Here is a 27,843-nt window from a genome sequence, read left to right as displayed (position 1 = left end):
GACAGAGAAAGACCCTGTCTCTTAAAAAAAAAAAAAAAAAAAAACTTAGATAAGAGGATGCTGTGCCTCCCTGGGGGTCTTCAGTCACCCATGGTCCTGGCAAGAGGAGGGCCAGGAGAGAGCTTCACCCACCTGCTGTCCTGCCCATGTGACATCCGCAGGTGCTGCCATGGCCACGACTGTTGTTACACTCGAGCTGAGGAGGCCGGCTGCAGCCCCAAGACAGAGCGCTACTCCTGGCAGTGTGTCAACCAGAGCGTCCTGTGCGGTGAGTCCCCAGCAGCACCATGCCACCCACCCCGAGTATCCCCTGGGCACCCTGGCATAGCCAGATGACTTCCGTGCCCCTGTTGCAATAACCACTGCTTCCAAGTCTCTATAGACCACCCGTTGGGTATAGCTAATGTAAGTGATATTTATTTTATTTATTTTTTGAGTCAGAGTCTCACTCTGTCACCCAGGCTAGAGTGTGCTGATGTGATCTTGGCTCACTACAACCTCTGCCTCCTGGGTTCAAGCGATTCTCATGCCTCAGCCTCCCAAATGGCTAGGACTACAGGCATGCACCATCACGCCCAGCTAATTTTTGTATTTTTTTCAGTAGAGGTGGGGTTTCACCAAGTTGGCCGGGCTGGTCTCAAACTCCCCACCTCAAGTGCTCTGCCCGCCTCGGCCTCCCAAAGTGCTGGGATTACAGGCATGAGCCGTGGTGTCTGGCCCTAATGTGAGTGATCTTTAACACTGAGCACTTGAAAAAGAAAACCCTGAAGAAACCTAATTATTTGATGTCTGGACGACAAGGAAGAAGATAGAAATGGCATCAGATAATAAACAGTGTAAGTGTTTATCAGAAAGGGGCTGGTGGTCGGGACAAGTAGGAGGATCGCTTGAGTCCAGGAGTGCATCTCTACACAAAAGTTAAAGGATTTTTTAACATTGGCCAGGCGTGGTGGCACACATCTGTGATCCCAGCTACTTGGGAGGCTGCGGCAGGAGGATTGCTTGAAGCCCAGGAGGTTGAGGCTGCAGTGAGCTGTGATCAAGCCACTGCACTCCAGCCTGGGTGACACAGCAAAATCGTCTCAAAAAATAATAATAATAATATTTTACATAACCAACCACTTCTAAAGATTAAAACAACCCCCCATGATTAAAAACCTCAGGTCCCTCAAGCAATCATACCAGATATTGAAACAAAGCAATAACATAAGGACTGCAGTATTTATTTTATTTTTATATTATTTATTTATTCTTTGTTTTTGGAGTGTGGGTTTTGTTTTGTTTTTTGATTTTTTTATTTTGTTCTACTCAGTTTTATTCTTATTGCTCAGGCTTGAGTGCAATGGCCTGTTCTCAGCTAATTCAACCTCCGCCTCTTGCGTCCGGGTGATGATGGTTGCACGTCACCGACCCTCTGCCTCTTGGGTTTGGGTAATGATGGTTCCACGTCGGCGGCCCTCGGCCTCTTGCGTTTGCGTGGCAGTTCCACGTCACCAACCCTCCGCCTCTTGGGTTCGGGTAATGATGGTTCCATGTCGGCGGCCCTCGGCCTCTTGGGTTTGCGTGGCAGTTCCACGTCACCAACCCTCCGCCTCTTGGGTTCGGGTGATGATGGTTCAACGTCAGCTGCCCTCCGCCTCTTGGGTTTGCGCGGCGGTTCCGCGTCAGTGGCGCTCCGCCTCTCGGGTTTCGGCGACGGCTGCGCGTCAGCGGCGCTCCGCCTCTCGGGTTTCGGCGACGGCTGCGCGTCAGCGGCACTCCGCCTCTCGGGTTTCGGCGACGGCTGCGCGTCAGCGGCGCTCCGCCTCTCGGGTTTCGGTGGTGATTCCAGGTCAGCGGCGCTCCGCCTCTCGGGTTTCGGTGATGGTTGCGCGTCAGCGGCGCTCTGCCTCTCGGGTTTCGGTGATGGTTGCGCGTCAGCGGCGCTCCGCCTCTCGGGTTTCGGTGGTGATTCCAGGTCAGCGGCGCTCCGCCTCTCGGGTTTCGGTGATGGCTGCGTGTCAGCGGAGCTCCGCCTCTCGGGTTTCGGTGGTGATTCCAGGTCAGCGGCGCTCTGCCTCTCGGGTTTCGGTGATGGTTGCGCGTCAGCGGCGCTCCGCCTCTCGGGTTTCGGTGATGGTTGCGCGTCAGCGGCGCTCCGCCTCTCGGGTTTCGGTGATGGTTGCGTGTCAGCGGCGCTCCGCCTCTCGGGTTTCGGTGATGGTTGCGCGTCAGCGGCGCTCCGCCTCTCGGGTTTCGGTGATGGTTGCGCGTCAGTGGCGCTCCGCCTCTCGGGTTTCGGTGATGGTTGTGCGTCAGCGGCGCTCCGCCTCTCGGGTTTCGGTGGTGATTCCAGGTCAGCGGCGCTCCGCCTCTCGGGTTTCGGTGATGGTTGCGCGTCAGCGGCGCTCTGCCTCTCGGGTTTCGGTGGTGATTCCAGGTCAGCGGCCCTCCGCCTCTCGGGTTTCGGTGATGGTTGCACGTCAGCGGCGCTCCGCCTCTCGGGTTTCGGTGATGGCTGCGCATCAGCGGCGCTCCGCCTCTCGGGTTTCGGTGATGGTTGCGCGTCAGCGGCGCTCTGCCTCTCGGGTTTCGGTGGTGATTCCAGGTCAGCGGCGCTCCGCCTCTCGGGTTTCGGTGATGGCTGCGCATCAGCGGCGCTCCGCCTCTCGGGTTTCACTGGTGATTCCAGGTCAACGGCGCTCCGCCTCTCGGGTTTCGGTGATGGCTGCGCGTCAGCGGCGCTCCGCCTCTCGGGTTTCGGTGGTGATTCCAGGTCAGTGGCCCTCCACCTCTCGGGTTTTGGTGATGGTTGCGCGTCAGCGGCGCTCCGCCTCTCGGGTTTCGGTGATGGCTGCACGTCAGCGGCGCTCCGCCTCTCGGGTTTCGGTGATGGCTGCACGTCAGCGGCGCTCCGCCTCTCGGGTTTCGGTGATGGCTGCACGTCAGCGGCGCTCCGCCTCTCGGGTTTCGGTGATGGTTGAGCGTCAGCGGCGCTCCACCTCTCGGGTTTCAGCGATGGTTGCGCGTCAGTGGCACTCCGCCTCTCGGGTTTCGGTGGTGATTCCAGGTCAGCGGCCCTCCGCCTCTCGGGTTTCGGTGATGGTTGCACGTCAGCGGCGCTCCGCCTCTCGGGTTTCGGTGGTGATTCCAGGTCAGCGGCCCTCCGCCTCTCGGGTTTCGGTGATGGTTGCGCGTCAGCGGCGCTCCGCCTCTCAGGTTTCAGTGATGGCTGTGTGTCAGCAGCGCTCCGCCTCTCGGGTTTCAGTGATGGCTGCGCGTCAGCGGCGCTCCGCCTCTCGGGTTTCGGTGGTGATTCCAGGTCGGTGGCCCTCCGCCTCTCGGGTTTCGGTGATGGTTGCGCGTCAGCGGCGCTCCGCCTCTCGGGTTTCGGTGATGGCTGCGCGTCAGCGGCGCTCCGCCTCTCAGGTTTCGGTGATGACTGCGCGCCAGCGGCGCTCCGCCTCTTGGGTTTCGGTGATGGCTGCGCGTCAGCGGCGCTCCGCCTCTTGGGTTTCCGTGGCGGTTCCGCGTGAGCGACCCTCCGCCTCTTGGGTTCAGGTGATGCTGGTTCCGCGTGAGCGACCCTCCGACTCTTGGGATCAGGTGATGCTGGTTCCGCGTCAGCGGCCCTCCGCTTCTTGGGTTTGCGGGGTGGTTCCGCGTCAGCGGCGCTCCGCCTCTCGGGTTTCGGCGACGGCTGCGCGTCAGCGGCGCTCCGCCTCTCGGGTTTCGGCGACGGCTGCGCGTCAGCGGCGCTCCGCCTCTCGGGTTTCGGCGACGGCTGCGCGTCAGCGGCGCTCCGCCTCTCGGGTTTCGGCGACGGCTGCGCCTCAGCGGCGCTCCGCCTCTCGGGTTTCGGCGACGGCTGCGCCTCAGCGGCGCTCCGCCTCTCGGGTTTCGGCGACGGCTGCGCCTCAGCGGCGCTCCGCCTCTCGGGTTTCGGCGACGGCTGCGCCTCAGCGGCGCTCCGCCTCTCGGGTTTCGGCGACGGCTGCGCCTCAGCGGCGCTCCGCCTCTCGGGTTTCGGCGACGGCTGCGCCTCAGCGGCGCTCCGCCTCTCGGGTTTCGGCGACGGCTGCGCCTCAGCGGCGCTCCGCCTCTCGGGTTTCGGTGATGGCTGCGCGTCAGCGGTGCTCCGCCTCTCGGGTTTTGGTGGTGATTCCAGGTCAGCGGTCCTCCGCCTCTCGGGTTTCGGTGGTGATTCCAGGTCAGCGGCGCTCCGCCTCTCGGGTTTCGGTGGTGATTCCAGGTCAGCGGCCCTCCACCTCTCGGGTTTCGGTGATGGCTGCGCGTCAGCGGCGCTCCGCCTCTCGGGTTTCGGTGATGGCTGCGCGTCAGCGGCGCTCCGCCTCTCGGGTTTCGGTGATGGCTGTGCGTCAGCGGCGCTCCGCCTCTCGGGTTTCGGTGATGGCTGCGCGTCAGCGGCGCTCCGCCTCTCGGGTTTTGGTGGTGATTCCAGGTCAGCGGTCCTCCGCCTCTCGGGTTTCGGTGGTGATTCCAGGTCAGCGGCGCTCCGCCTCTCGGGTTTCGGCGACGGCTGCGCCTCAGCGGCGCTCCGCCTCTCGGGTTTCAGCGACGGCTGCGCCTCAGCGGCGCTCCGCCTCTCGGGTTTCGGCGACGGCTGCGCGTCAGCGGGGCTCCGCCTCTCGGGTTTCGGCGACGGCTGCGCCTCAGCGGCGCTCCGCCTCTCGGGTTTCGGTGATGGCTGCGCGTCAGCGGTGCTCCACCTCTCGGGTTTCGGTGGTGATTCCAGGTCAGCGGTGCTCCGCCTCTCGGGTTTCGGTGGTGATTCCAGGTCAGCGGCGCTCCGCCTCTCGGGTTTCGGTGGTGATTCCAGGTCAGCGGCCCTACGCCTCTCGGGTTTTGGCGATGGTTGCACGTCAGCGACGCTCCACCTCTCGGGTTTCGGCGATGGCTGCGCGTCAGCGGCGCTCCGCCTCTCGGGTTTCGGCGACGGCTGCGCCTCAGCGGCGCTCCGCCTCTCGGGTTTCGGCGACGGCTGCGCCTCAGCGGCGCTCCGCCTCTCGGGTTTCGGCGACGGCTGCGCCTCAGCGGCGCTCCGCCTCTCGGGTTTCGGTGATGGCTGTGAGTCAGCGGCGCTCCGCCTCTCAGGTTTCGGTGGTGATTCCAGGTCAGCGGCCCACCGCCTCTCGGGCTTCGGTGATGGTTGCACATCAGCGGCGCTCCACCTCTCGGGTTTCGGTGGTGATTCCAGGTCAGCGGCCCTCCGCCTCTCGGATTTCGGTGATGGTTGCGCATCAGCGGTGCTCCACCTCTCGGGTTTCGGTGATGGTTGCACGTCAGCGGCGCTCCGCCTCTCGGTTTTCGGTGATTGTTGCGCGTCAGCGGCGCTCCGCCTCTCAGGTTTCGGTGATGGTTGCACGTCAGCGGCGCTCCGCCTCTCGGGTTTTGGTGATGGTTGCGTGTCAGCGGCGCTCCGCCTCTCGGGTTTCGGTGGTGATTCCAGGTCAGCGGCCCTCCGCCTCTCGGGTTTCGGTGATGGTTGCACGTCAGCGGTGCTCCACCTCTCGGGTTTTGGTGGTGATTCCAGGTCAGCGGCCCTCCACCTCTCGGGTTTCGGTGATGGCTGCGCGTCAGCGGCGCTCCGCCTCTCGGGTTTCGGTGATGGCTGCGCCTCAGCGGCGCTCCGCCTCTCGGGTTTCGGCGACGGCTGCGCGTCAGCGGCGCTCCGCCTCTCGGGTTTCGGCGACGGCTGCGCCTCAGCGGCGCTCCGCCTCTCGGGTTTCGGTGATGGCTGTGCGTCAGTGGCGCTCCGCCTCTCGGGTTTCGGTGATGGCTGCGCGTCAGCGGTGCTCCACCTCTCGGGTTTTGGTGGTGATTCCACGTCAGCGGTCCTCCGCCTCTCGGGTTTCGGTGGTGATTCCAGGTCAGCGGCGCTCCGCCTCTCGGGTTTCGGTGGTGATTCCAGGTCAGCGGCCCTACGCCTCTCGGGTTTTGGCGATGGTTGCACGTCAGCGACGCTCCACCTCTCGGGTTTCGGCAATGGCTGCGCGTCAGCGGCGCTCCGCCTCTCGGGTTTCGGCGACGGCTGCGCCTCAGCGGCGCTCCGCCTCTCGGGTTTCGGCGACGGCTGCGCCTCAGCGGCGCTCCGCCTCTCGGGTTTCGGCGACGGCTGCGCCTCAGCGGCGCTCCGCCTCTCGGGTTTCGGCGACGGCTGCGCCTCAGCGGCGCTCCGCCTCTCGGGTTTCGGCGACGGCTGCGCCTCAGCGGCGCTCCGCCACTCGGGTTTCGGCGACGGCTGCGCCTCAGCGGCGCTCCGCCTCTCGGGTTTCGGCGACGGCTGGGCCTCAGCGGCGCTCCGCCTCTCGGGTTTCGGCGACGGCTGCGCGTCAGCGGCGCTCCGCCTCTCGGGTTTCGGCGACGGCTGGGCCTCAGCGGTGCTCCGCCTCTCGGGTTTCGGCGACGGCTGGGCCTCAGCAGCGCTCCGCCTCTCGGGTTTCGGCGACGGCTGCGCGTCAGCGGCGCTCTGCCTCTCGGGTTTCGGTGGTGATTCCAGGTCAGCGGCCCTCCACCTCTCGGGTTTCGGTGATGGCTGCGCGTCAGCGGCGCTCCGCCTCTCGGGTTTCGGTGATGGCTGTGCGTCAGCGGCGCTCCGCCTCTCGGGTTTCGGTGATGGCTGTGAGTCAGCGGCGCTCCGCCTCTCAGGTTTCGGTGGTGATTCCAGGTCAGCGGCCCACCGCCTCTCGGGTTTCGGTGATGGTTGCACATCAGCGGCGCTCCACCTCTCGGGTTTCGGTGGTGATTCCAGGTCAGCGGCCCTCCGCCTCTCGGATTTCGGTGATGGTTGCGCATCAGCGGTGCTCCACCTCTCGGGTTTCGGTGATGGTTGCACGTCAGCGGCGCTCCGCCTCTCGGTTTTCGGTGATTGTTGCGCGTCAGCGGCGCTCCGCCTCTCAGGTTTCGGTGATGGTTGCACGTCAGCGGCGCTCCGCCTCTCGGGTTTTGGTGATGGTTGCGTGTCAGCGGCGCTCCGCCTCTCGGGTTTCGGTGGTGATTCCAGGTCAGCGGCCCTCCGCCTCTCGGGTTTCGGTGATGGTTGCACGTCAGCGGTGCTCCACCTCTCGGGTTTCGGTGGTGATTCCAGGTCAGCGGCCCTCCACCTCTCGGGTTTCGGTGATGGCTGCGCGTCAGCGGCGCTCCGCCTCTCGGGTTTCGGTGATGGCTGCGCCTCAGCGGCGCTCCGCCTCTCGGGTTTCGGTGATGGCTGCGCGTCAGCGGCGCTCCGCCTCTCGGGTTTCGGCGACGGCTGCGCGTCAGCGGCGCTCCGCCTCTCGGGTTTCGGCGACGGCTGCGCCTCAGCGGCGCTCCGCCTCTCGGGTTTCGGCGACGGCTGCGCCTCAGCGGCGCTCCGCCTCTCGGGTTTCGGCGACGGCTGCGCCTCAGCGGCGCTCCGCCTCTCGGGTTTCGGCGACGGCGGCGCCTCAGCGGCGCTCCGCCTCTCGGGTTTTGGCGACGGCTGGGCCTCAGCGGCGCTCCGCCTCTCGGGTTTCGGTGACGGCTGCGCGTCAGTGGCGCTCCGCCTCTCGGGTTTCGGTGGTGATTCCAGGTCAGCGGCCCTCCACCTCTCGGGTTTCGGTGATGGCTGCGCGTCAGCGGCGCTCCGCCTCTCGGGTTTCGGTGATGGCTGCGCCTCAGCGGTGCTCCGCCTCTCAGGTTTCGGTGATGGCTGCGCGTCAGCGGCGCTCCGCCTCTCGGGTTTCGGTGATGGTTGCGCGTCAGCGGCGCTCCGCCTCTCGGGTTTCGGTGGTGATTCCAGGTCAGCGGCCCTCCGCCTGTCAGGTTTCGGTGATGGTTGCACGTCAGCGGCGCTCCACCTCTCGGGTTTCGGTGGTGATTCCAGGTCAGCGGTCCTCCGCCTCTCGGGTTTCGGTGGTGATTCCAGGTCAGCGGCGCTCCGCCTCTCGGGTTTTGGTGGTGATTCCAGGTCAGCGGCCCTATGCCTCTCGGGTTTCGGTGATGGTTGCACGTCAGCGACGCTCCACCTCTCGGGTTTTGGTGATGGTTGCGCGTCAGCGGCGCTCCGCCTCTCGGGTTTCGGTGATGGTTGCGCGTCAGCGGCGCTCCACCTCTCGGGTTTCGGTGATGGTTGCACGTAAGCGGCGCTCCGCCTCTCGGGTTTCGGTGATGGTTGTGCGTCAGCGGCGCTCCGCCTCTCGGGTTTCGGTGGTGATTCCAGCTCAGCGGCCCTCCGCCTCTCGGGTTTCGGTGATGGTTGCACATCAGCAGCGCTCCACCTCTCGGGTTTCAGTGGTGATTCCAGGTCAGCGGCCCTCCGCCTCTCGGGTTTCGGTGATGGTTGCGCGTCAGCGGAGCTCCGCCTCTCGGGTTTCGGTGATGGTTGCGCGTCAGCAGCGCTCCACCTCTCGGGTTTCGGTGATGGTTGCGCGTCAGCGGTGCTCCGCCTCTCGGGTTTCGGTGATGGTTGCGCGTCAGCGGTGCTCCGCCTCTCGGGTTTCGGTGATGGTTGCGCGTCAGCGGCGCTCCGCCTATCGGGTTTCGGTGGTGATTCCAGCTCAGCGGCCCTCCGCCTCTCGGGTTTCGGTGATGGTTGCACATCAGCGGCACTCCACCTCTCGGGTTTCAGTGGTGATTCCAGGTCCGCGGCGCTCCACCTCTCGGGTTTCGGTGATGGTTGCACGTCAGCGGCGCTCCGCCTCTCAGGTTTCGGTGATGGTTGCGCGTCAGCGGCGCTCCGCCTCTCGGGTTTCGGTGGTGATTCCAGGTCAGCGGCCCTCCGCCTCTCGGGTTTCGGTGATGGTTGTACATCAGCAGCGCTCCACCTCTCGGGTTTCAGTGGTGATTCCAGGTCAGCGGTCCTCCGCCTCTCGGGTTTCGGTGGTGATTCCAGGTCAGCGGCGCTCCGCCTCTCGGGTTTCGGTGGTGATTCCAGGTCAGCGGCACTCCGCCTCTCGGGTTTCGGTGGTGATTCCAGGTCAGCGGCCCTCCGCCTCTCGGGTTTCGGTGATGGTTGCACATCAGCGGTGCTCCACCTCTCGGGTTTCGGTGATGGTTGCACGTCAGCAGCGCTCCGCCTCTCGGGTTTCGGTGGTTTTTCTGCCTCAGCCTCCTGAGTAGCTAAGGGAGGTGTCTTGAGATTATCATCCACTGAGTGTGGAGCTGAGGGTGGAGGTGAGGGTGGAAGAGGAGTGAGGAGACACTCGAGAGGCATTTCGAGATTATCATCCGCTGAGGGTGGAAGGGGATACACCAGAAACTCGGCAGGTGTCTTATCATCCGCTGAGGGTGGAGCTGAGGATGGAGGTGAGGGTGGAAGAGGAGTGAGGAGACACTCGAGAGGCATTTCGAGATTATCATCCGCTGAGGGTGGAAGGGGATAGACCAGAAACTCGGCAGGTGTCTCATCATCCGCTGAGGGTGGAGCTGAGGATGGACGTGAGGGTGGAAGAGGAGTGAGGAGACACTCGAGAGGCATTTCGAGATTATCATCCGCTGAGGGTGGAAGGGGATAGACCACAAACTCGGCAGGTGTCTTATCATCCGCTGAGGGTGGAGCTGAGGATAGACATGAGGGTGGAAGAGGAGTGAGGAGACACTCGAGAGGCGTTTCGAGATTATCATCCGCTGAGGGTGGAAGGGGATAGACCACAAACTCGGCAGGTGTCTCATCATCCGCTGAGGGTGGAGCTGAGGATAGACGTGAGGGTGGAAGAGGAGTGAGGAGACACTCGAGAGGCGTTTCGAGATTATCATCCGCTGAGGGTGGAAGGGGATACACCAGAAACTCGGCAGGTGTCTTATCATCCGCTGAGGGTGGAGCTGAGGATGGAGGTGAGGGTGGAAGAGGAGTGAGGAGACACTCGAGAGGCGTTTCGAGATCATCATCCGCTGAGTGTGGAAGGAAATAGACCACAAACTCGGCAGGTGTCTCATCATCCGCTGAGGGTGGAGCTGAGGATGGAGGTGAGGGTGGAAGAGGAGTGAGGAGACACTCGAGAGGCGTTTCGAGATTATCATCCGCTGAGGGTGGAAGGGGATAGACCACAAACTCGGCAGGTGTCTCATCATCCGCTGAGGGTGGAGCTGAGGATGGACGTGAGGGTGGAAGAGGAGTGAGGAGACACTCGAGAGGCGTTTCGAGATCATCATCCGCTGAGTGTGGAAGGAAATAGACCACAAACTCGGCAGGTGTCTCATCATCCGCTGAGGGTGGAGCTGAGGATGGAGGTGAGGGTGGAAGAGGAGTGAGGAGACACTCGAGAGGCGTTTCGAGATTATCATCCGCTGAGGGTGGAAGGGGATAGACCACAAACTCGGCAGGTGTCTCATCATCCGCTGAGGGTGGAGCTGAGGATGGACGTGAGGGTGGAAGAGGAGTGAGGAGACACTCGAGAGGCGTTTCGAGATCATCATCCGCTGAGTGTGGAAGGAAATAGACCACAAACTCGGCAGGTGTCTCATCATCCGCTGAGGGTGGAGCTGAGGATGGAGGTGAGGGTGGAAGAGGAGTGAGGAGACACTCGAGAGGCGTTTCGAGATTATCATCCGCTGAGGGTGGAAGGGGATAGACCACAAACTCGGCAGGTGTCTCATCATCCGCTGAGGGTGGAGCTGAGGATGGACGTGAGGGTGGAAGAGGAGTGAGGAGACACTCGAGAGGCGTTTCGAGATTATCATCCGCTGAGGGTGGAAGGGGATAGACCACAAACTCGGCAGGTGTCTCATCATCCGCTGAGGGTGGAGCTGAGGATAGACGTGAGGGTGGAAGAGGAGTGAGGAGACACTCGAGAGGCGTTTCGAGATTATCATCCGCTGAGGGTGGAAGGGGATAGACCAGACACTCGGCACGTGTCTTGAGGCTCAGGGAGTTATCAGTTATAGAATGTTGTTGAGTTGGAGGAGGTGGCTGGTGGCCCATCCTGTTTTTTAAAGTTTCAGCTGTGAGGTAGGGCCAGTGGGGCAATCCTGAAGAATGACGATGCTCCGCTGCCGCCATTCTGACCTGTAGGGACAAAGGAGGGAATGTTTTCACACATATCCGTTTGATGGACAAAATTACCGCCACCAACACAGTCTGCACCTTCTGTTGCTGGTGATAGATTTTTGCACCTTTCCATCCTCCGGGTTTCAAAATAGCAGTATCAGTGTCATAATATCACCCTTCCACTGAGTACTGCCGACAGCTGGGGGGTAAAGAAAAGTCATTGGGACACACTGTTGTCTCCACATGCCACTCTGTCTGTCTGCAAATGTAGGCAGGCTGGGGTCCTGCCCCAGGGAAGACAGAGTCATAACAGAGTAATAAAGAAGCATGTTTGAGACACAGGAGTGTCTATGTCTATCCTCATTCCTCCCTCACAGCCATCACCAGAGCATGTTTCTTGCACCAGGTCAACAGACAGTAAGAGACAGTAAGAGAGGCATGAAAAGCCCATTGTCCACACATGTTGCAGCTTCTTTTTGGAGAATGTTTTCCAGGCCTTTTATGTTCTGTCTCTGATTCTCAGAACTCTGCAAGGTCAGTGTGACCACCCTGCTCCAAATCTAAGAAAACAGAGGTTTCCAGAGGAAGGAGAAATTGTGCCCAGGGTCACACAGCTTGCAAGAGGCAGAGTGGAAGTTGACTCCAGCTCTGCCTGCAGGACCCTCTCATTTCCCCTCTGTTTCCCTTCTTGACAAAGGATCTTCTTCACTCTGGAGGTGCCACCCATGAGAACAAAGAGCTCTGGAGAGATGTGGATTCCTGAAGAGCTGCAGGGGAACTGGGAGAGGGTTTTCTGACAGAACAATCTTATCTCAAGAAGTCAGTTAGGCATGGCTATAATATTTCTTTTCACTCCCAGGTAATAGCAAATTGTAAGTGCACTAGGACATGAAGAATACTTTTGTCCATGGAAAAATGAGGTGGGAATTCTAAACAAAGCAAGTTTTAAAACTGTGTTTCACTTCAAGTGTACAAGTCCCATCACGTGTAATCATAGGACTCGGCAGCTTTTGAAGGTACAGAGGCCACACAAGAACCAGCTTAGCTGAGCATCATTTAAGGCCTTCATTTGGAATTGTCCCTGTGGGTAATAAGTTACATTCACTCTTCACTAATTTACAGTCAGGGCCCATTTGCTATTACAAATATGGGACCTCTGACACTTAGAATATTAGATCAGGGGCCCCACTGGGTGGGGATGAAAGTGTTTTTGCACAACATGGTTACCAACAGGGATGGGACTGTGATGCTCGTAGGCAGCCTTTCTCTCTGCCATCTCCCTCTGCAGGGCTTGAGCACAGAGCTGTAGGGAGAAAAATGTATCCATGTCCTGACCTGGCAGACTATGTCCAAAAGCAAGGAAAACAAGCAAACTTACCCAGTTGCAAAGAGGCTTTCTTGCAGAAGGGGGGATCTGAAAAAGCCAACACATGAGAAATTGAATGTTGAGAGAGTCTAAGGGCCGTGGCATCATCTGCATCAGCACTGAACTATCCTGCAACTGCGGGGAGGAAGCTCCTTACTTTGCGTTTGTGGTAGTCCTCTGCCCGCCGCCGCAACTCTTGCGCACGTTGAAACATTTTCCTATGGATTACAATCACTTTCATCAGATAAAGCACCACTTTCAGGATGATTTTAAATAATCTGCCATGTTTCTCTTATCCTCACAACTGTACCCTTACACAATCTATCTATACCTAGAAAACGTATTTCAGATGGCTATAAGAGTACAGTCTGAGCCGGTCACGGTGGCTGACGCCTGTAATCCCAGCACTCTGGGACGGCGAGGCGGATGGATCATGAGGTCAGGAGATTGAGACCATTGTGGCTAATATGGTGAAACCCCTTCTCTACTAAAAATACAAAAAATTAGCCAGGCGTGGTGGCAGGCACCTGTAATCCCAGCTACTCGGGAGGCTGAGGCAGGGGAATCACTTGAACCTGGGAGGCGGAGGTTGCAGTGAGCCAAGATCACGTCATTGCACTCCAGCCTGGGTGACACAGTGAGACTCCATCTCACAAAAACAAAAACTGTACAGTCTGATCCAAACTGTTGCTATATTGATTCCTCCTCTTGCTTACTGCCTGCTGACTTCTGAGATGATAGTTTCCTTCCCCATTCTCAGTATATCCCTAATTCATCCTTCATTGAGCATCTTTTATCATAAAGCTGTATTGTCTTTGTATTAACATCCTTACCGTGTTTCACAGGGCAGAAACAGCTGGGCTTATAAACAGGCATAGTCCTTTTGAAGGATGTGGTTGATCCTACAACAACACACTTTCCTAAGGATGACAACAACTCACCCCACCCCTAGAATGGCTGGTATGAACCGAGTTTCCACACAGTCTAGCTGGCAATGGGGTCAGGAGACGTTTTGCTACTTCACATCTTTTGGTCACTGGTAAATATTAAGGTACTTTGTTTTCTGTTTTGTGAACTCTCTCTCTCTCTCTCTCACGATATGTCTTCTGACCATTTGTTTCTATTTCTGCATTTACTGGGTCTAAACACTGTACAAAGGTTAAAAACAACACTCCAATGGGCGTTTCCCAGGAGGGTGGGGTTCAGTTTCTGAACTCACTTGTAGGTGTGTATTTCTTTCATATCCAATTTCCCATTTTCCTCTGCCTCTGATACCTACCTCTCCTTTTCTGCATGCTCACATTCTTTCATGCTTAGTTTCCTCAGATTAGAAGGGAGAGAAATGCACACACATGATCCACCAGCCCGTGTGGGATTCCCTCTGCCCTTCTGGCATCTGAAGGCTGTGATTCAAAGATCCCCCCTGCAACCTTTCCACAAATGAACCAACTGATTCTCACAACCGAAGGGAGAATTGACACCTCCCATTCAGGGACAAAAAAAAGTCACACTCTGGCCTGCTGGCAAGTCACCTGTCATTTCCAGCTCATCTTCATAGTTCCATAGTTAGTCCTATTCTTTAGTAAATATAAAGACTATTAAAAGCTTCTATGAGGTGCAGTATGTGTGTTTCTGGGGTCAGTCTTGTGCTTGACACAGCGAAAGCTCATTTCAGTTCTGTGTGAAAAACCAGACCTCACCAATTCATCACAACTAACTCCATCGGAAGCAGAGGATTGCTCCTCATCTGACTCCTCCTGTGTGAGACCTGATTCTCAGTCAGAGGCTGATGCCGGAACTGAGACCATCAGCCAAAGAGAGATCCTTCCAGAATATGGTGTCATTAACCCCGCAGTTCACTACTGCACTTTGCCATGATTCAGGACTGGAACTCTTGTCATCGACTTTAAAGATCCTGGTTGAGAGAAAAGGCAATCTGAAGGCTGGGCGCATCTATTGAATTACAAATGATTGGAATGGCTCCTAAGTCAGGGTGTTATGTCCTGAAAATAGGTGACAACGGCAAACCATCCACCCTGGTGTTGACTGACTTTAACAAGGTTCAGTTCACAGAGATTGAGGGCAGAAAAAGGAAACGGCCTAAAATGGGTAAGTTTGCTCTGTTGCCCTCACACCACTTGATTCATGGTCCTGATCCTAAGGATCTCACCTGATACTTGGTTTTATAGGAAGGATGTGTAAAATTCCCAGAACGCTAGGAAACAGGGACGAAAACACTTCAAAGAGAAAGTTAATGAACTTGTTTCTGACCACAGGGCATCCTTCAGCACACGCTGTCTGGAGTGGCCTCAAACAAGGAGTGTGTGGTGAGGTGCTGAGAATGCAATGGGAGCAGGGTCCTGTCCCCACGCTAAAGAAGCTCACAGTTTAATGCAAATGAGAAGCCAGTGAGGACATCACTACTCCTGCTGTGCACTTGGGAACTAGAAACATAAAACCTGACTCTGGAGGGAAGCTAAGGAAGCATTCTACTCTTGAGTTGACGTAAGTGCATCTGAAGCTTCTGATCTCCGATGAGAACAATGGGGGACACCAAACAGAATATAAAACCCATGATTGAATACATCAAATTGCTAACATGGCAGTAAACAGACATGAGGTGAAGATGGAGAAGAAGGAAACCCAGGATGAAAGTCAGCCTCGCATTTGGAACCCATTTCCCTGAGTTTCATTGCTGAATTCCAGAAGGAACTACTACTGAGATGCAAAGAAGCACAGCAGCTTTTGCACACATGCGTGGGATTAGAAGGAAAACAAGTGGATTGAGGGTCTGCCAATGAAAGCGACCCATACTGAAGTCCACTGGCTCTGGTTGAGACCCAGAAGAGTCACGCATCAGAATAGAGGTGGACAGGAAATACCCTGGCCTTTGTAGGGACTGAGCCTGCACCGGCGACCTCAATTGCAGCCTGTATGGAGGACCCCTGACCATCCCCCAGAAGTAGACTCCCATCTCTTCTGCAGCAAGATAACATGCTACTAGGCCTCAATTCATTGCTAAATATTTTTTAACAAGTATCTCACATTTAACAAAAAAAGATCAGTCATATGGCAGCAAAATACAATGTAATATGACCAAAACATGAAAGACTGTGAAAATGAATCTGGAGGTGACCCAAGCATTGAATTCAACAATCCAGGCTGGGTGTGGTGGCTCACACTGGGAGGCTGAGGTAGGCAGATCACCTGAGGTCAGGAGTTCAAGACTAGCCTGGCCAACATGGTCAACCCCTATCTCTACTAAAATTACAAATATTGGGCTGGGCACGGTGGCTCATGCCTGTAATCCCAGCACATTGGGAGGCCGAGGTGTGCGGATCATGATGTCAGGAGTTCTAGACCAGCTTGGCCAATATGGTGAAACCCCGCCTCTACTAAAAATACAAAAATTATCCGGGCATGGTGGCATATGCCTGTAGTCCCAGCTGCTCAAGAGGCTGAGGGATAAGAATCGCTTGAACCTGGGAGGTGGAGGTTGCAGCGAGCCAAGATCATGCCACTGCACTCTAGCCTGGGTGACAGAGTGAGACTCTGTCTCAAAAAAAAAAAAAAAAAAAAAAATCGGCCAAATGTGGTGGCACACACCTGTAATCCAAGCTACTCGGGAAGCTGAGGCAGAATTGCTTCAAACTGGGAGGCAGAGGTTGCAGTGAGCCAAGATTGCACCACAGCACTCCAGCCTGGGTGACAGAGTCAGACTCTATCTCAAAATTTAAAAAAAAAAAAAGGCTGGCTGTGGTGGCTCACGCCTCTAATCCCAGCACTTTGGGAGGCTGAGGCAGGTGGATTACCTGAGGTCAGAAGTTCGAGACTAGCCTGGACAACATGGTGAAACCCCATCTCTAGTAAAAATACAAAAATAAGCTGGGTGTGGTGGTGGGCACCTGTAATCCCAGCTACTTGGGAGGCTGAGGCAGGAGAATCGCTTGAACCCAAAAGGCAGTCAGCTGAGATTGTGCCATTGCACTACAGCCTGGGCAACAACAGCAAAGCTCCATCTCAGGAAAAAAAAAAAAAGAGAGAGAGAGAAAGGAAAACCAATGCCAGTACTAGCAACTCCTCTTCCCCCGAAAAAATGACAAACAAGAATGTAGGAAGGGAAAGGAATTATACAGCTTAAACTAATGAAGCAGAAAGGACAAACTCAATTTTGAACCCACTGAATTTGCCACAAATATTGTAGAAAATATTCTCAAGGACTTTACAGTTGTCTACTTTGATTGGCACATGGTTCATACAACAGTATTTGTGTCAAGGCACATCTTACTGTTTTTTGGCGGTCTTCCTCTTTCCATTGAATTTGTAATGATGGTTGACTTTCTTTATGACCTTCATCTTATGGATTTTAGCTTGAACTTTTGTTTCCACCTGTTTCCATAAAGTACAGATGTCTTCCAGGCCAATTTTAATTCCTGGAAAGGAAGAAACTCTTTTCTTTGTGTGCATACAAATGGACCTCAGCCCTTGGTGAGAGTGAGGAGAGGAGAAGGTGAGAAACCTGAGGGCAAGAAGCTGTTCTTTCCCTTTCCAGGGCAAACTCATTTCCACACTATGGGGACTCCAACAGAGCCATACCTTCCTGTCTACTGAGGTTGGACCTCCAGGCTCTCTGCTGTACATCCGTGGATCCATCATGTCCATTTCGAGACCGGAAGATAGTCTTCAGGAAAGACCCCTAGGAAATAATAATATAAGAATGATGGCTGGGCACGGTGGCTCATGCGTACAATCCCAGTACTTTGGGAGGCCGAGGCAGGTGGATCACGGGGTCAGGAGTTCAAGACCAGCCTGGCCAAGATGGTGAAACCCCGTCTCTACTAAAAATACAAAAATTAGCCGGGCATGGCAGCGGGCGCCTGTAATCCGAGCTACTCAGGAGGCTGAGGCAGAGAACCGTTTGAAGCTGGGAGGCGGAGGTTGCAGTGAGCCGAGATCACACCACTGCACTCCAGCCTGAGCGACAGAATGAGACTCTGTCACACACACACACACACACACACACACACACACACACACAAGAATGACATGAGGCTGGCACGGTGGCTCACTCCTGTAATCCCAGCACTCTGGGAGGCCAAGGCAGGCGGATCACCTGAGGTCGGGAGTTTGAGACCAGCCTCACCAACATGGAGAAACGCTGTCTCTGCTAAAAATACAAAATTAGCCAGGCATGGTGGTGCATGCCTGTAATCCCAGCTAGTCGGGAGGCTGAGGCAGGAGAATCACTTGAACCCAGCAGGAAAAGGTTGTGGTGAGCTGAGATTGTGCCATTGCACTCCAAACCTGGGCAACAAAATTGAAACTCTGTCTCAAAAAAAAAAAAAAAAATAGGCCAGGTGCGGTAGCTCACGCCTGTAATCCCAGCACTTTGGGAGGCTGAGGCGGGTGAATCACAAGGTCAAGAGATGGAGACCATCCTGGGCAACATGGTGAAACCCCGTCTCTACTAAAAATACAAAAATTAGCTGAGCATGGTGATGCACGCCTGTAGTCCCAGCTACACGGGAGGCTGAGGCAGGAGAACTGCTTGAACCCAGGAGGCAGAGGTTGCAGTGAGCCAAGATCCCACCACTGCACTCCAGCCTGGTGACAGAGTGAGACTCCGTCTCAAAAAAAAAAAAAAAAATGACATGAACATACTTCACACAACTGAACTGTACACTTCAACACGATTAGATGGTAATTATCATCTTATAAGTATTTTACCACAGGTTAACATGTTTCACAACTTGAAAAGGAAGTAATTACCTTCAGCTCTCTGAGTTCTAGAATTTGTAACATTTCACCCCCTGCTCCTTCCTGATCTGCACTGGAGCATCCTCCTTCTGTCCCTGCTCTACTCAGAGTTCACTTTCCCTTCCCTCACATCAGCTTCCTTGAGGCTGGTTTGAACTTAATGCAAAACATTCTCACTAATGACTGAATTTCCACCAAGATTTCCATGTTTTCACAGTATGCTTTTAATCTTCTAAGATATTAAATATTTGTTCTCATCACAGCGAAAATGCAATGCAAATTCCATCTCAGATGTGGGTCAGATACCTATGAATCTCCTGAGGTAGTCATTGAAATGACTTTTTTCTTGAGATGGAGTGTCACTCTCAACCATGCTGAAGTGCAGTGGCGTAGCTACCTTGGCTCACGGCAACCTCCACCTCCCAGATTCAAGCGATTCTTGTGCCTCAGCCTCCCAAGTAGCTGGGATTACAGGTGCCTGCTACCATGCCTGCCTAATTTTTGTCTTTTTAGTAGAGATGGGGTTTCACCATGTTGGCCCATCTGGTCTTGAACTCCTGACCTCAAGTGATCCACCTGCCTCAGCCTCCCAAAGTGCTGGGATTACAGGAATGAGCTACTACACCTGGCCTGAAATAATAACTTTCAAATTCTTTGTAGAATTTGTTTTTTCCTGATTTCTGCACATAGGATAAAAAAAAAAAATCATGTACTAGGATTTCGAGAGAAGCAATGGGTAATCTAAAAAGATGAAAAGAGCAACCATGTCAATCCCACAGCTACTGCTAGATTTCATAGGAAAGGTAGCTGGCCCAGTTTGGAGCTAGGAGAAATGTCAAACACATGAAGAAATGACAAGCAAAGAAATGCCATCACGCATGAATGCTTCATGGCACCCATGATGTCGCTGCTTAGGAGGTAATGGTATAGATGACTAGATGACAAGGACAAAGATGAGAGGTGCGAAGTTGTCCAAGTCCAACAGCTCAACTGAACTTTCCTAAATGGAATTGTTAAAAAGTGGTAAATTTAAAAACTTCCCCTGGCTCACGTGGTGGCTCACGCTTGTCATCCCAGCACTTTGGGAGGCTGAGGCGGGTGGATCATTTGAGGTCGAGTTTTGAGACTAGCCTGGCCAACATAGTAAAACCCCGACTCTACTAAAAATACAAAAATTTGCTGGGCATGGTGGTGGGCACCTGTAATCCCAGCTACTTGAGAGGCTGAGGCAGGGGAATCGCTTGAAGCCAGGAGGTGGAGGTTGCAGTGAACCGAGATCACACCATTATACTCCAGCCTGGGCAACAGAGGGAGACTCGTCTCGGGGGTGAGAAAAGGAAAAAAAAAAAAAAAAAAAAAAAGCTTTCTCCAATTTATACCGAAAATTCTCTGTTCAGGACTAAGTGGCATAGAGAATGTTAAATGTGCCTAGATATCTTCATAACTCATATATTTTCTGTTTTCTACATATCTTGAAAGGCAGTGCCAAATGACGTGTAATTATCTAGGTGGTAAAACTGAAACATACTTCCTCTTCCCTTGAATATAAAAAAGCATTGTGGTATTAGTACTTTTATCTTGGATCATTGTTCAGAAGGAGGTTCAGCCCCCAGACAACCACATCTTTACTGTCATGAATGGCAAGAGAAAATGTAGAGCTCAACTTACCCAAAGGAAAAAAGGCTCAAAAGACAAATTATGGCACAACTTAGCAGCCAAATTCTTACCAAGTACAGACTTTTGACATACTGATCTCTCTCCAGTTGCAAATGGGAACATGCACTTTGAATGATGTCATTCAAAATTACCCTGCCCAGACACACTTTTCATTGATTCTCTTGGAGGGCAGTTCTAAGAGATTCTCTGGGGCTTTCTCTGCATCATGAGACGCAGTGCACTTCTGCCCTTCACCTTCCGGCAGTTTGTCACCTCGTCCCTATGACCTCAGAGGAACTTTGTCTCAGGCCAATTGTTTGTTCCTTGGGCTCTTTCATTTCCCCTAAAAATCATTTGCTGCCCCTCTAAATGGCCTACATCTCCATCTATCTCCCTCTCCCCTCAGAAGAGGGTGCTCTTTAAGCATCAACCATCCGGCCCTTCTAGCAGTCTCATTTTTCAGCTGGTTCCCATGTTTATGCCTGTTCTATGTTTTTCTTTTCCTGTTAAGCTGTCTGTTGTCAGCTCATTTCTGCAGTGAATCTTCAGAGAGGAGATTGGAAGCTTTCCTTCCACCCATACGATAGAACTATAAAGCAGAAGAGTTTAGAAAGAATTTCCTATTTAAGTGACGAAACCTCATACTCCATTTGTGATAAATAGCACAAAGGTTAAAAAAACTTAGTTTTGACCAAAAGCTCTGTTGACATTCTATTAAACAAACACCGACCTATTTAATTTTCATAATGTAAATGGCAGACATTTTCATAATTCTTATGCTAATAAATCATTCCCCTGATTTTTTGGGTAAAACCACATATTGATAATGAAGTCCAGAAATGTGAATTGTTTTATATAATTTATTCTTATTTGTGATTACAAGCATACCTCTACAGAAAGTTAGTATACTCACACAAAGGTAACTTGTGCAGAAGAGAATGGCAAATGTGTAACGTCTCAGAAACCCAATAATGATAATTATCAAATTATCCAATTTTTGTGGAGATGGGGTTTTGCCATGTTGGCCAGGCTGGTCTCGAACTCCTCCACCAAAGTCAGTCTCACGATGACGATAGACAGCCAGAGTATTGATAACCTGGAATAGTAACAGTTGAAATAATGAAAAGGTCAATGACACTGACAATATTTCACTCAGAAAGAATCATCCTTAGAAACCGTCAACCTCCTCCAAAAGGTAACCACATCCCTCAGATATCACCGTTGCATTCCACTGCTACAAAAAAGAACAGAAGTTAGAAGTCTCATGTTTTTCAGATGGCTGGTAGTGTTTTTAGGCATTGCAAATGTGGGGTGTTGTCTTTCTTGGTATAAAGCAGGGATATCCAATCTTTTGACTTCCCTGCCTATATTAAAAGAAGCAAAGTTGTCTTGAGCCACACATAACATACACTAACACTAACAATAGCTGATGATCTTAAAAAAAACTTTTTTTTTTTTTCTGGAGACAGAGTTCCACTCCACTCAGTCGCCCAGGCTGGAGTGCAGTGGTGCAATCTCGGCTCACTGCAACCTCCAGCTCCTGGGCTCAAGCCATTCTCCTCCCTCAGCCTCCTGAGTAGCTGAGATTACAGGTCTCTGCCACCATGCCCGACTAATTTTTGTATTTTTACTAGAGATGAGGTTTCACCATGTTGGCCAGTCTGGCCTTGAACTCCTGACAGGCCATCTGCCTGCCTCGGCCTCCCAAAGTGCTGGGATTACAGGTGTGAGCCACCGTGCCCAGCCATTTTTTTTTTGTTTTTGTTTTTGTTTGGTGTTTTGTTTTTGAGATGGGGTCTCACTCTGTCACCCAGGCTGCAGTGCAGTGGCGTGCTCTCGGCTCACTGCAACCTCTGCCTCTCAGGTTCAAGTGATTCTCCTGCCTCAGCCTCCTGAGTAGCTGGGAGTACAGGTGCCTGACAATGCACTCAGCAAATTTTTGTATTTTTTGTGGAGATGGGGTTTTGCCATGTTGGCCAGGGTGGTCTCGAACTCCTGACCTCAGGTAATCTGCCCGCCTCCGCCTCCCAAAGTGCTGGGATTACAGGCATGAGCCACTGTACCTGGCCAAAATCTCCTAACGTTTTAAGAAAGTTTACAAATTTGTGTTGAACTGCATTCAAAACTGTCCTGGGCCACATGCAGCCCGTCACTCATGGGTAAGACAAGCTAAGTATAAAGTAATTATCTTCTCTTTTCTTTTTTGTTTTGAGACAAAGTTTTGCTCTGTCACCCAGGCTAGATTGCAGTGGCATGATCTCAGCTCACCGCAACCTCCGCCTCCCGGGTTCAAGCGATTCTCCTGCCTCAGCTACTGAGTAACTGGGATTACAGGCGCCTGCCACCACGCTCGGCTAATTTTTGTATTTTTAGTAGAAACAGGGTTTCACCATCTTGGCCAGGCTGGTCTCCAACTCCTGACCTCATGATCCACCTGCCTCGGCCTCCCAAAGTGCTGGGAATACAGGTGTGAGCCACTGCACCTGGCCAGTAGTTATCTTTTCTTTAAAGTTATTTACTTGTTTTTTAAATTGACGTATAGCATTGGATGCATTTATTATATATCACATGGTAAAAGAATCCCTCTAAATAATACTTCTCTCTTGGATTATAGGAATCTTTGTCATTTAAAGCTCAGCATAAGTAAAAAAAAAAAACACACAATGAAGAGATTACTTCATTCACAAATAAGTATCAAATTTTAGTGCTTAAAAATTAACAAGGTGGGCCGGGCGTGGTGGCTCACGCCTGCAATCCCAGCACTTTGGGAAGCCGAGGTGGGTGGACCACGAGATCAGGAGATTGAGACCATCTTAGCTAACACAGTGAAACCCATCTTTACTAAAAATACAAAAAATTAGCAGGGCATGGTGGCATGCGCCTATAGTTCCAGCTACTTGGGAGGCTGAGGCAGAAGAATCACTTGAACCCGGGAGGCAGAGGTTGCAGTGAGCCGAGATCGCACCACTGCACTTCAGCCTGGGTGACAGAGCGAGACTCTGTCTCAAAAAAAAAAAAAAAAAAAAAAAAAAAAAAAATTACCAAGGTGGAGATCATGAAAATGGCATGAATAGTGTGGGATTTCTCTAAGATTGTTGATATTAATTCCATTAGACTCTTATGTGAGTGAAGACGAAGACTTGCCCTGAGTAAGTTCAGACAGCTTGTGATAACATTTCTACATGGATTCCTCAGGATTTGACTATATATTCTTGAAAACATCTCAATTTTCAATGTTTCTTTCAAGATGGTGAATTAAACAGAGATAGCCCTTCAACAGGTTGAACTCAGCATATGCTGAGTCTGAAATGGAAATGATGGAGTTAGAGAACCATACAACAATGGTAATGATTTCAGAAACATGGTGTTGAGCAGAACAAAGCAGACACAAAAGAGTACCTATGGCATGGCATGCATCTGTATACGCGAAATTCCAGAATAAGCAAGCTAACCTATGATAAGAAAGAGACTGGCCGGGAAGAGTGAGAGTTCACTTTCTGGGGTGACATAATAGTGTAGATCTTGGCTGCGCACGGTGGTTCACGCCTGTAATCCCAACGCTTTGGGAGGCCGAGGCGGGCGGATCACCTGAGGTCGGGAGTTCAAAACCAGCCTGACCAACATGGAGAAACCCTATCTCTACTAAAAATACAAAATTAGCTGAGAGTGGTGGCACATGTCTGTAATCCCAGCCACTCGGGAGGCTGAGGCAGGAGAATCACTCGAACCTGGGAAGCAGAGGTTGCGGTGAGCTGATATTGCCCCATTGCACTCCAGCCTGGGCAACAAGGGAGAAACTGTCTCAAATAAATAAATAAATAAATAAAATAATGTAGATCTTGAAAGGGGGTTGGTTTATGCTGGTGTATGTACTTTCCAAAGTTAGTAAACTTACACTTAAGGTTATATATTTTGGCCAGGCGCGGTGGTTCACGCCTGTAATCCCAGCACTGGGAGGCTGAGGCAGGCAGATCACGAGGTCAAGAGATGGAGACTATCCTGGCGAACATGGTGAAACCCCGTCTCTACTAAAAATACAAAAATTAGCCAGGTGTGGTGGTCTACTAAAAATACAAAAATTAGCCAGGCGTTGTAATCTGAGCTACTCAGGAGGCTGAGGCAGGACAATTCCTTGAACCCCGGAAGCGGAGGTTGCAGTGAGCCGAGATCTTGCCACTGCACTCCAGCCTGGGCGACAGAGTGAGACTCTGTCTAAAAAAAAAAAAAAAAAAAAGTCATCAAACCAGATGACACAAATCAAATGACATTTCACTTTGTTTTGGTCCATTTTGTTTGTTAGAGACAAGAGTGCAGCGGGGCCATCTCGGGTCACTGCAACGTCCAGCTCCTGGGCCCAAGCGATCCTCCCACCTCAGCCTCTCCAGTAACTGGGATAACAGGTACACACCACCAGGCCCAACTAATCTTTTTTGGAATTTTTTGTAGAGATGGGGTTTCGCTATGATGCCCTGGCTACTCTTCAACTCCTGGACTCGAGTGATCTGCCCACCTCGGCCCCCTAAAGTGCTGGGATTACAGGCCTGAGCTGTGTAATTTCATGCCACGTGACACAGCCCAGTAAAAAGGAAGAAACCCCGCAGTTCCAGCGTCTACTCACAGGGGTGGGCTGATGGCTGATAAATCCCAGCAGGAGCCAAAAGAGGAGCCACCACCGCACCCGCATGTCCTGGTCCTTTCAGGGCGCCCTGAGGCGGCCAGGACAGAGGTGGAGGTGGCTTAGGGCAGGGGGGAGGGAAGGGGACGGGGACCGGGCCGGATCTGAGTTGGGGAGGGGAGGGAGAGGGGAGGGGGAGGGGGAGGGGAGGGGGAGGGGGAGGGGAGGGGGAGGGGGAGGGGGAGGGGGAGGGGAGGGGGAGGGGGGAAGGGGGCTGGTGGGCACCTGGAGGAGGTGGAGGAGGAGGAGGAGAAGAAGAAAGGGGTCTGGGAAAGGATCCGGTTCAAATTAAGTTCTCAAGCGCTGGTGGAAGGTTTAGCTACAGGTCACGGAGAAGATCAGGGAAGCAACAGGACACACGGGGCAAGGGAGCGTGAGGCTTAGGAGCAATTAGAGGGAGACAAAGGTTCTGCTATCCACCAAACCTTCTTCGGTCTGGGCCCTCCCTTAGCAACCCTGGGGCTTTATACTCCCTCTCCACCAATCCCTGATGACCCCGGTGGTGACTCACAATGGACAATGCCAAGTAGCGCCCGCATCATTCCAATGACCCCTCCCCCATCTCAGTCTCCCACACTCCTCCCAAAGACAGGTCCTCTCTGGAACCTTCACAAACCTGATTTCTGGTCCTCCCCAACCAGCTCCCTGTCCCTGCTTCTGGGCGCTCCTTCCTTCCTGAGCTCCCAGGGTTCCTCAAGGTCACTTTTGGTGACAAAACATAAAAAACAAATGATGGCAGGATGGCAGGAAGAACCTCATACCCAAGCAGGGTGCCAGGTTTTACAGCCTCCGCTCAGCCATTCATATCCTAAGCAACAAAACATCAGCAGGATGCGGAAGGTCCCGATAGTAAACCATCTCCATCACATCCATGTAGCCATCCGTCCATCAACCTGTATCTCAGGAACAAATGTAGATACATTCATTTTAAGCATGCATGGTACATTTACAAAAATTAACCTGACTTATTTTGTTCCAGCAAATCTCAATATATTTGAGAGCAATCAAATCACACAGCATGTTTCTGATCATATAACTGTGCTAGAAGTCAATGATTAAAAGCTAATTCAAAATTATTATTTGCTTGGAAATTCAAAGTGCCCTTATAAGACATAAACATAAGAAATAATCCAAAATGAAACAAGATTGCCTTTCAACTCAATGATAAGATCATAACATGGCAATAAAATGTCTCCCTCTGGCCTGGGAATTCCTCTTTGTGGCACAAGGTTGTGTGATCTCAAATCACCCCTAACCCACCTAGACATTTTAACATCCGAAACCGAGTGATGAGGTCCTTATCTATATCATCTTACTGCCTGTGTGTGTGGACTTTAAATTCTGAACCCAAATGAGGGGGAGAAAACCAAGTTGACTTTCATGATTGACCTCTCAGGGATGTCCAAGGAATCTGTGCATTTCAAGAAACAAAGTTCATCAGCTTCTCTCCTAAGGTATTTGCTCACAATACCCAGAGGGCTTGGCAGCATCATGTGTGATGGGTGGGGAGCTCCAAGCAGGTGGGCAGGACCCAGGGGCCTGGTGACCAGGACAGACCCCCACTGTCCATCACCTTTCCTGGCCCTGTCCTCTGCTAAACTTCCCACAGGCCTTCTGCCCGATCACACAGAGTGTGCCCAAACTCTCTCAGGCCTCTGGCAGCTGAAAACCACTGCTTTAAATCCCTTTACCATTTACTATGACATACGGTTATTGTAAACAGGAAATATTCTATTGATGCTACAAATGGAAAGCCAATGCCTTTACCACAAATAGAAAAACAACCCTAAGAAGCAAGCAAAACAAAAACAAAACAGGGGCTGGGTGTGGTGGCTCACGCCTGTAATCCCAGCACTTTGGGAGGCCGAGGTGGGCGGATCACAAGGTCAGGAGTTCCAGACCAGCCTGGCCAATATGGTGAAACCCTGTCTCTAATAAAATACAAAAATTAGCCGGGTGTGGTGGTGGGCGCCTGTAGTCCCACCTACTTGGGAGGCTGAGGCAGGAGAATAGTTTGAACCCGGGAGGCAGAGTCTGCAGTGAGCCGAGATTGCACCACTGCACTCCAGCCTAGGCGACAGAGCGAGACTCTGTCTCAAAAACAGCAACAACTACAAACAAACAAAAAACAGGGTTAACAAAAGTATGGAATTCAATTCTTTTTATATGCTGCAGCCATGTTCCGGCCCTAGATTTGGCTGGGCATGGTGGCTCACACCTGTAATCCCAGCACTTTGGGAGGCTGAGGCAGGCGGATCACGAGGTTAGGAGTTCGAGACCAGCCTGACCAACATGGTGAAACCCCGTCTCTACTAAAAATACAAAAATTAGCCAGGCATGGTGGCACACGCCTGTAATCCCAGCTACTCAGGAGGCTGAGGCAGGACAATCCCTTGGACCCGGGAGGCGGAGGTTGCAGTGAGCCGAGATCGTACCATTGCACTCCAGCCTGGGTGACAGAATGCAATGAGATTCTGTCTCAAAAAGAAAAAAAGAAGAAGCCCTAGATTTCGGTTGTTTTGGTTGTAAAAGGAGAGACCAAGTAAGTGGGGGTTGAAGTCAGATTAGACCAAAAGTGAATGGCAGAGAGTAGTATAATGTCCATGAAGGGCTGCTAGAGTCACCGTGATCATAGCCCAAGCAGAGACAGGGAAAGGAAGATGTGAGCAGAGTTTGGGGTCTCGAACAATGGAGGTTATTCGTGCAGCCCAGGAAAGGCTCCCCAAAGCCAGGATCAACCTCCCTTGCAGGCGGTCCCTCATGGAGGCATGGCCAGGCACCTTAGATTTGAGACCAGCTATGTTGCTGCTGACCAGCTGTGTGACCCTGGGCTGGTTTCCTTCCATACAATGGGAGTGCCAATGGCTGCATGCATGCAAAGACCGTCTGAGGATAGGAGGAAGCAATCTGTTGAGCACCCGTGTACCTGAGTGTCATCACCTCCCAAGGGCATCCTTCGTTCCAGAGCTGGCACCTTGGAAGGCCCTTGGTCACTGAAGGCAGTGATGATGGTAACAGCAGTAAATCATCATTTACGGCTGATGAGGGAAGGCCAGGGGTAGGACTCCTAGGTCCTGGATAAGAATGAGGGTCTGGGCACTCCTGGGGACAGCTGAGTGGTAGGACTCCTGGGTCCCCAGGGGGCAGGTCCATCTTCAGTGGCATTGGGCCTAAGCTGGGATGCTGAGTTATCCACTGGAGCATCAGCAGTACAGGCAGGCACAGAGGCAGTGGATCCATCGGAGGTGGCAGGTGTAGGATCATCTGGTGAGCAAGCAGAGTCACCAAGCCTGGCTGACCACTACCCCCACTACCCCCACTATCCCCACAGACGATGCCCTGTCCCTTGCCTCATGCTCCGGCAGGGTACAGGCTCGCACCTGGGGCCTCATGGAGCATCTCTCTAACACCTCTGTGTCCTGGTCATTGAATGGGCACTTGAGT

At 53.1% G+C, this 27,843-nt stretch overlaps 1 protein-coding gene across 1 annotated transcript; it reads right to left on the bottom strand.

Moving 5' to 3' along the window:
* Positions 1-1,207: 1,207 nt before the first annotated feature.
* Positions 1,208-27,318, bottom strand: LOC115931109 (serine/arginine repetitive matrix protein 2-like). The gene is given in 9 exon segments (XM_055365627.2): positions 1,208-9,471; positions 9,474-9,910; positions 9,912-10,963; positions 12,324-12,359; positions 12,469-12,529; positions 16,600-16,744; positions 16,908-17,007; positions 20,638-20,820; positions 25,161-27,318. Coding segments are annotated over 9 exon segments (10,191 nt in total). The 5' UTR covers positions 25,224-27,318; the 3' UTR covers positions 1,208-1,357.
* Positions 27,319-27,843: the final 525 nt, after the last annotated feature.

The sequence above is a fragment of the Gorilla gorilla genome, chromosome 18, assembly GCF_029281585.2.
Source record: "Gorilla gorilla gorilla isolate KB3781 chromosome 18, NHGRI_mGorGor1-v2.1_pri, whole genome shotgun sequence".
In the NCBI taxonomy this organism is placed as follows: Eukaryota; Metazoa; Chordata; class Mammalia; order Primates; family Hominidae; genus Gorilla; species Gorilla gorilla.
The sequence above is the reverse complement of the archived record's forward strand: the minus strand, read 5'-3'. Positions and strand labels throughout refer to the sequence as shown.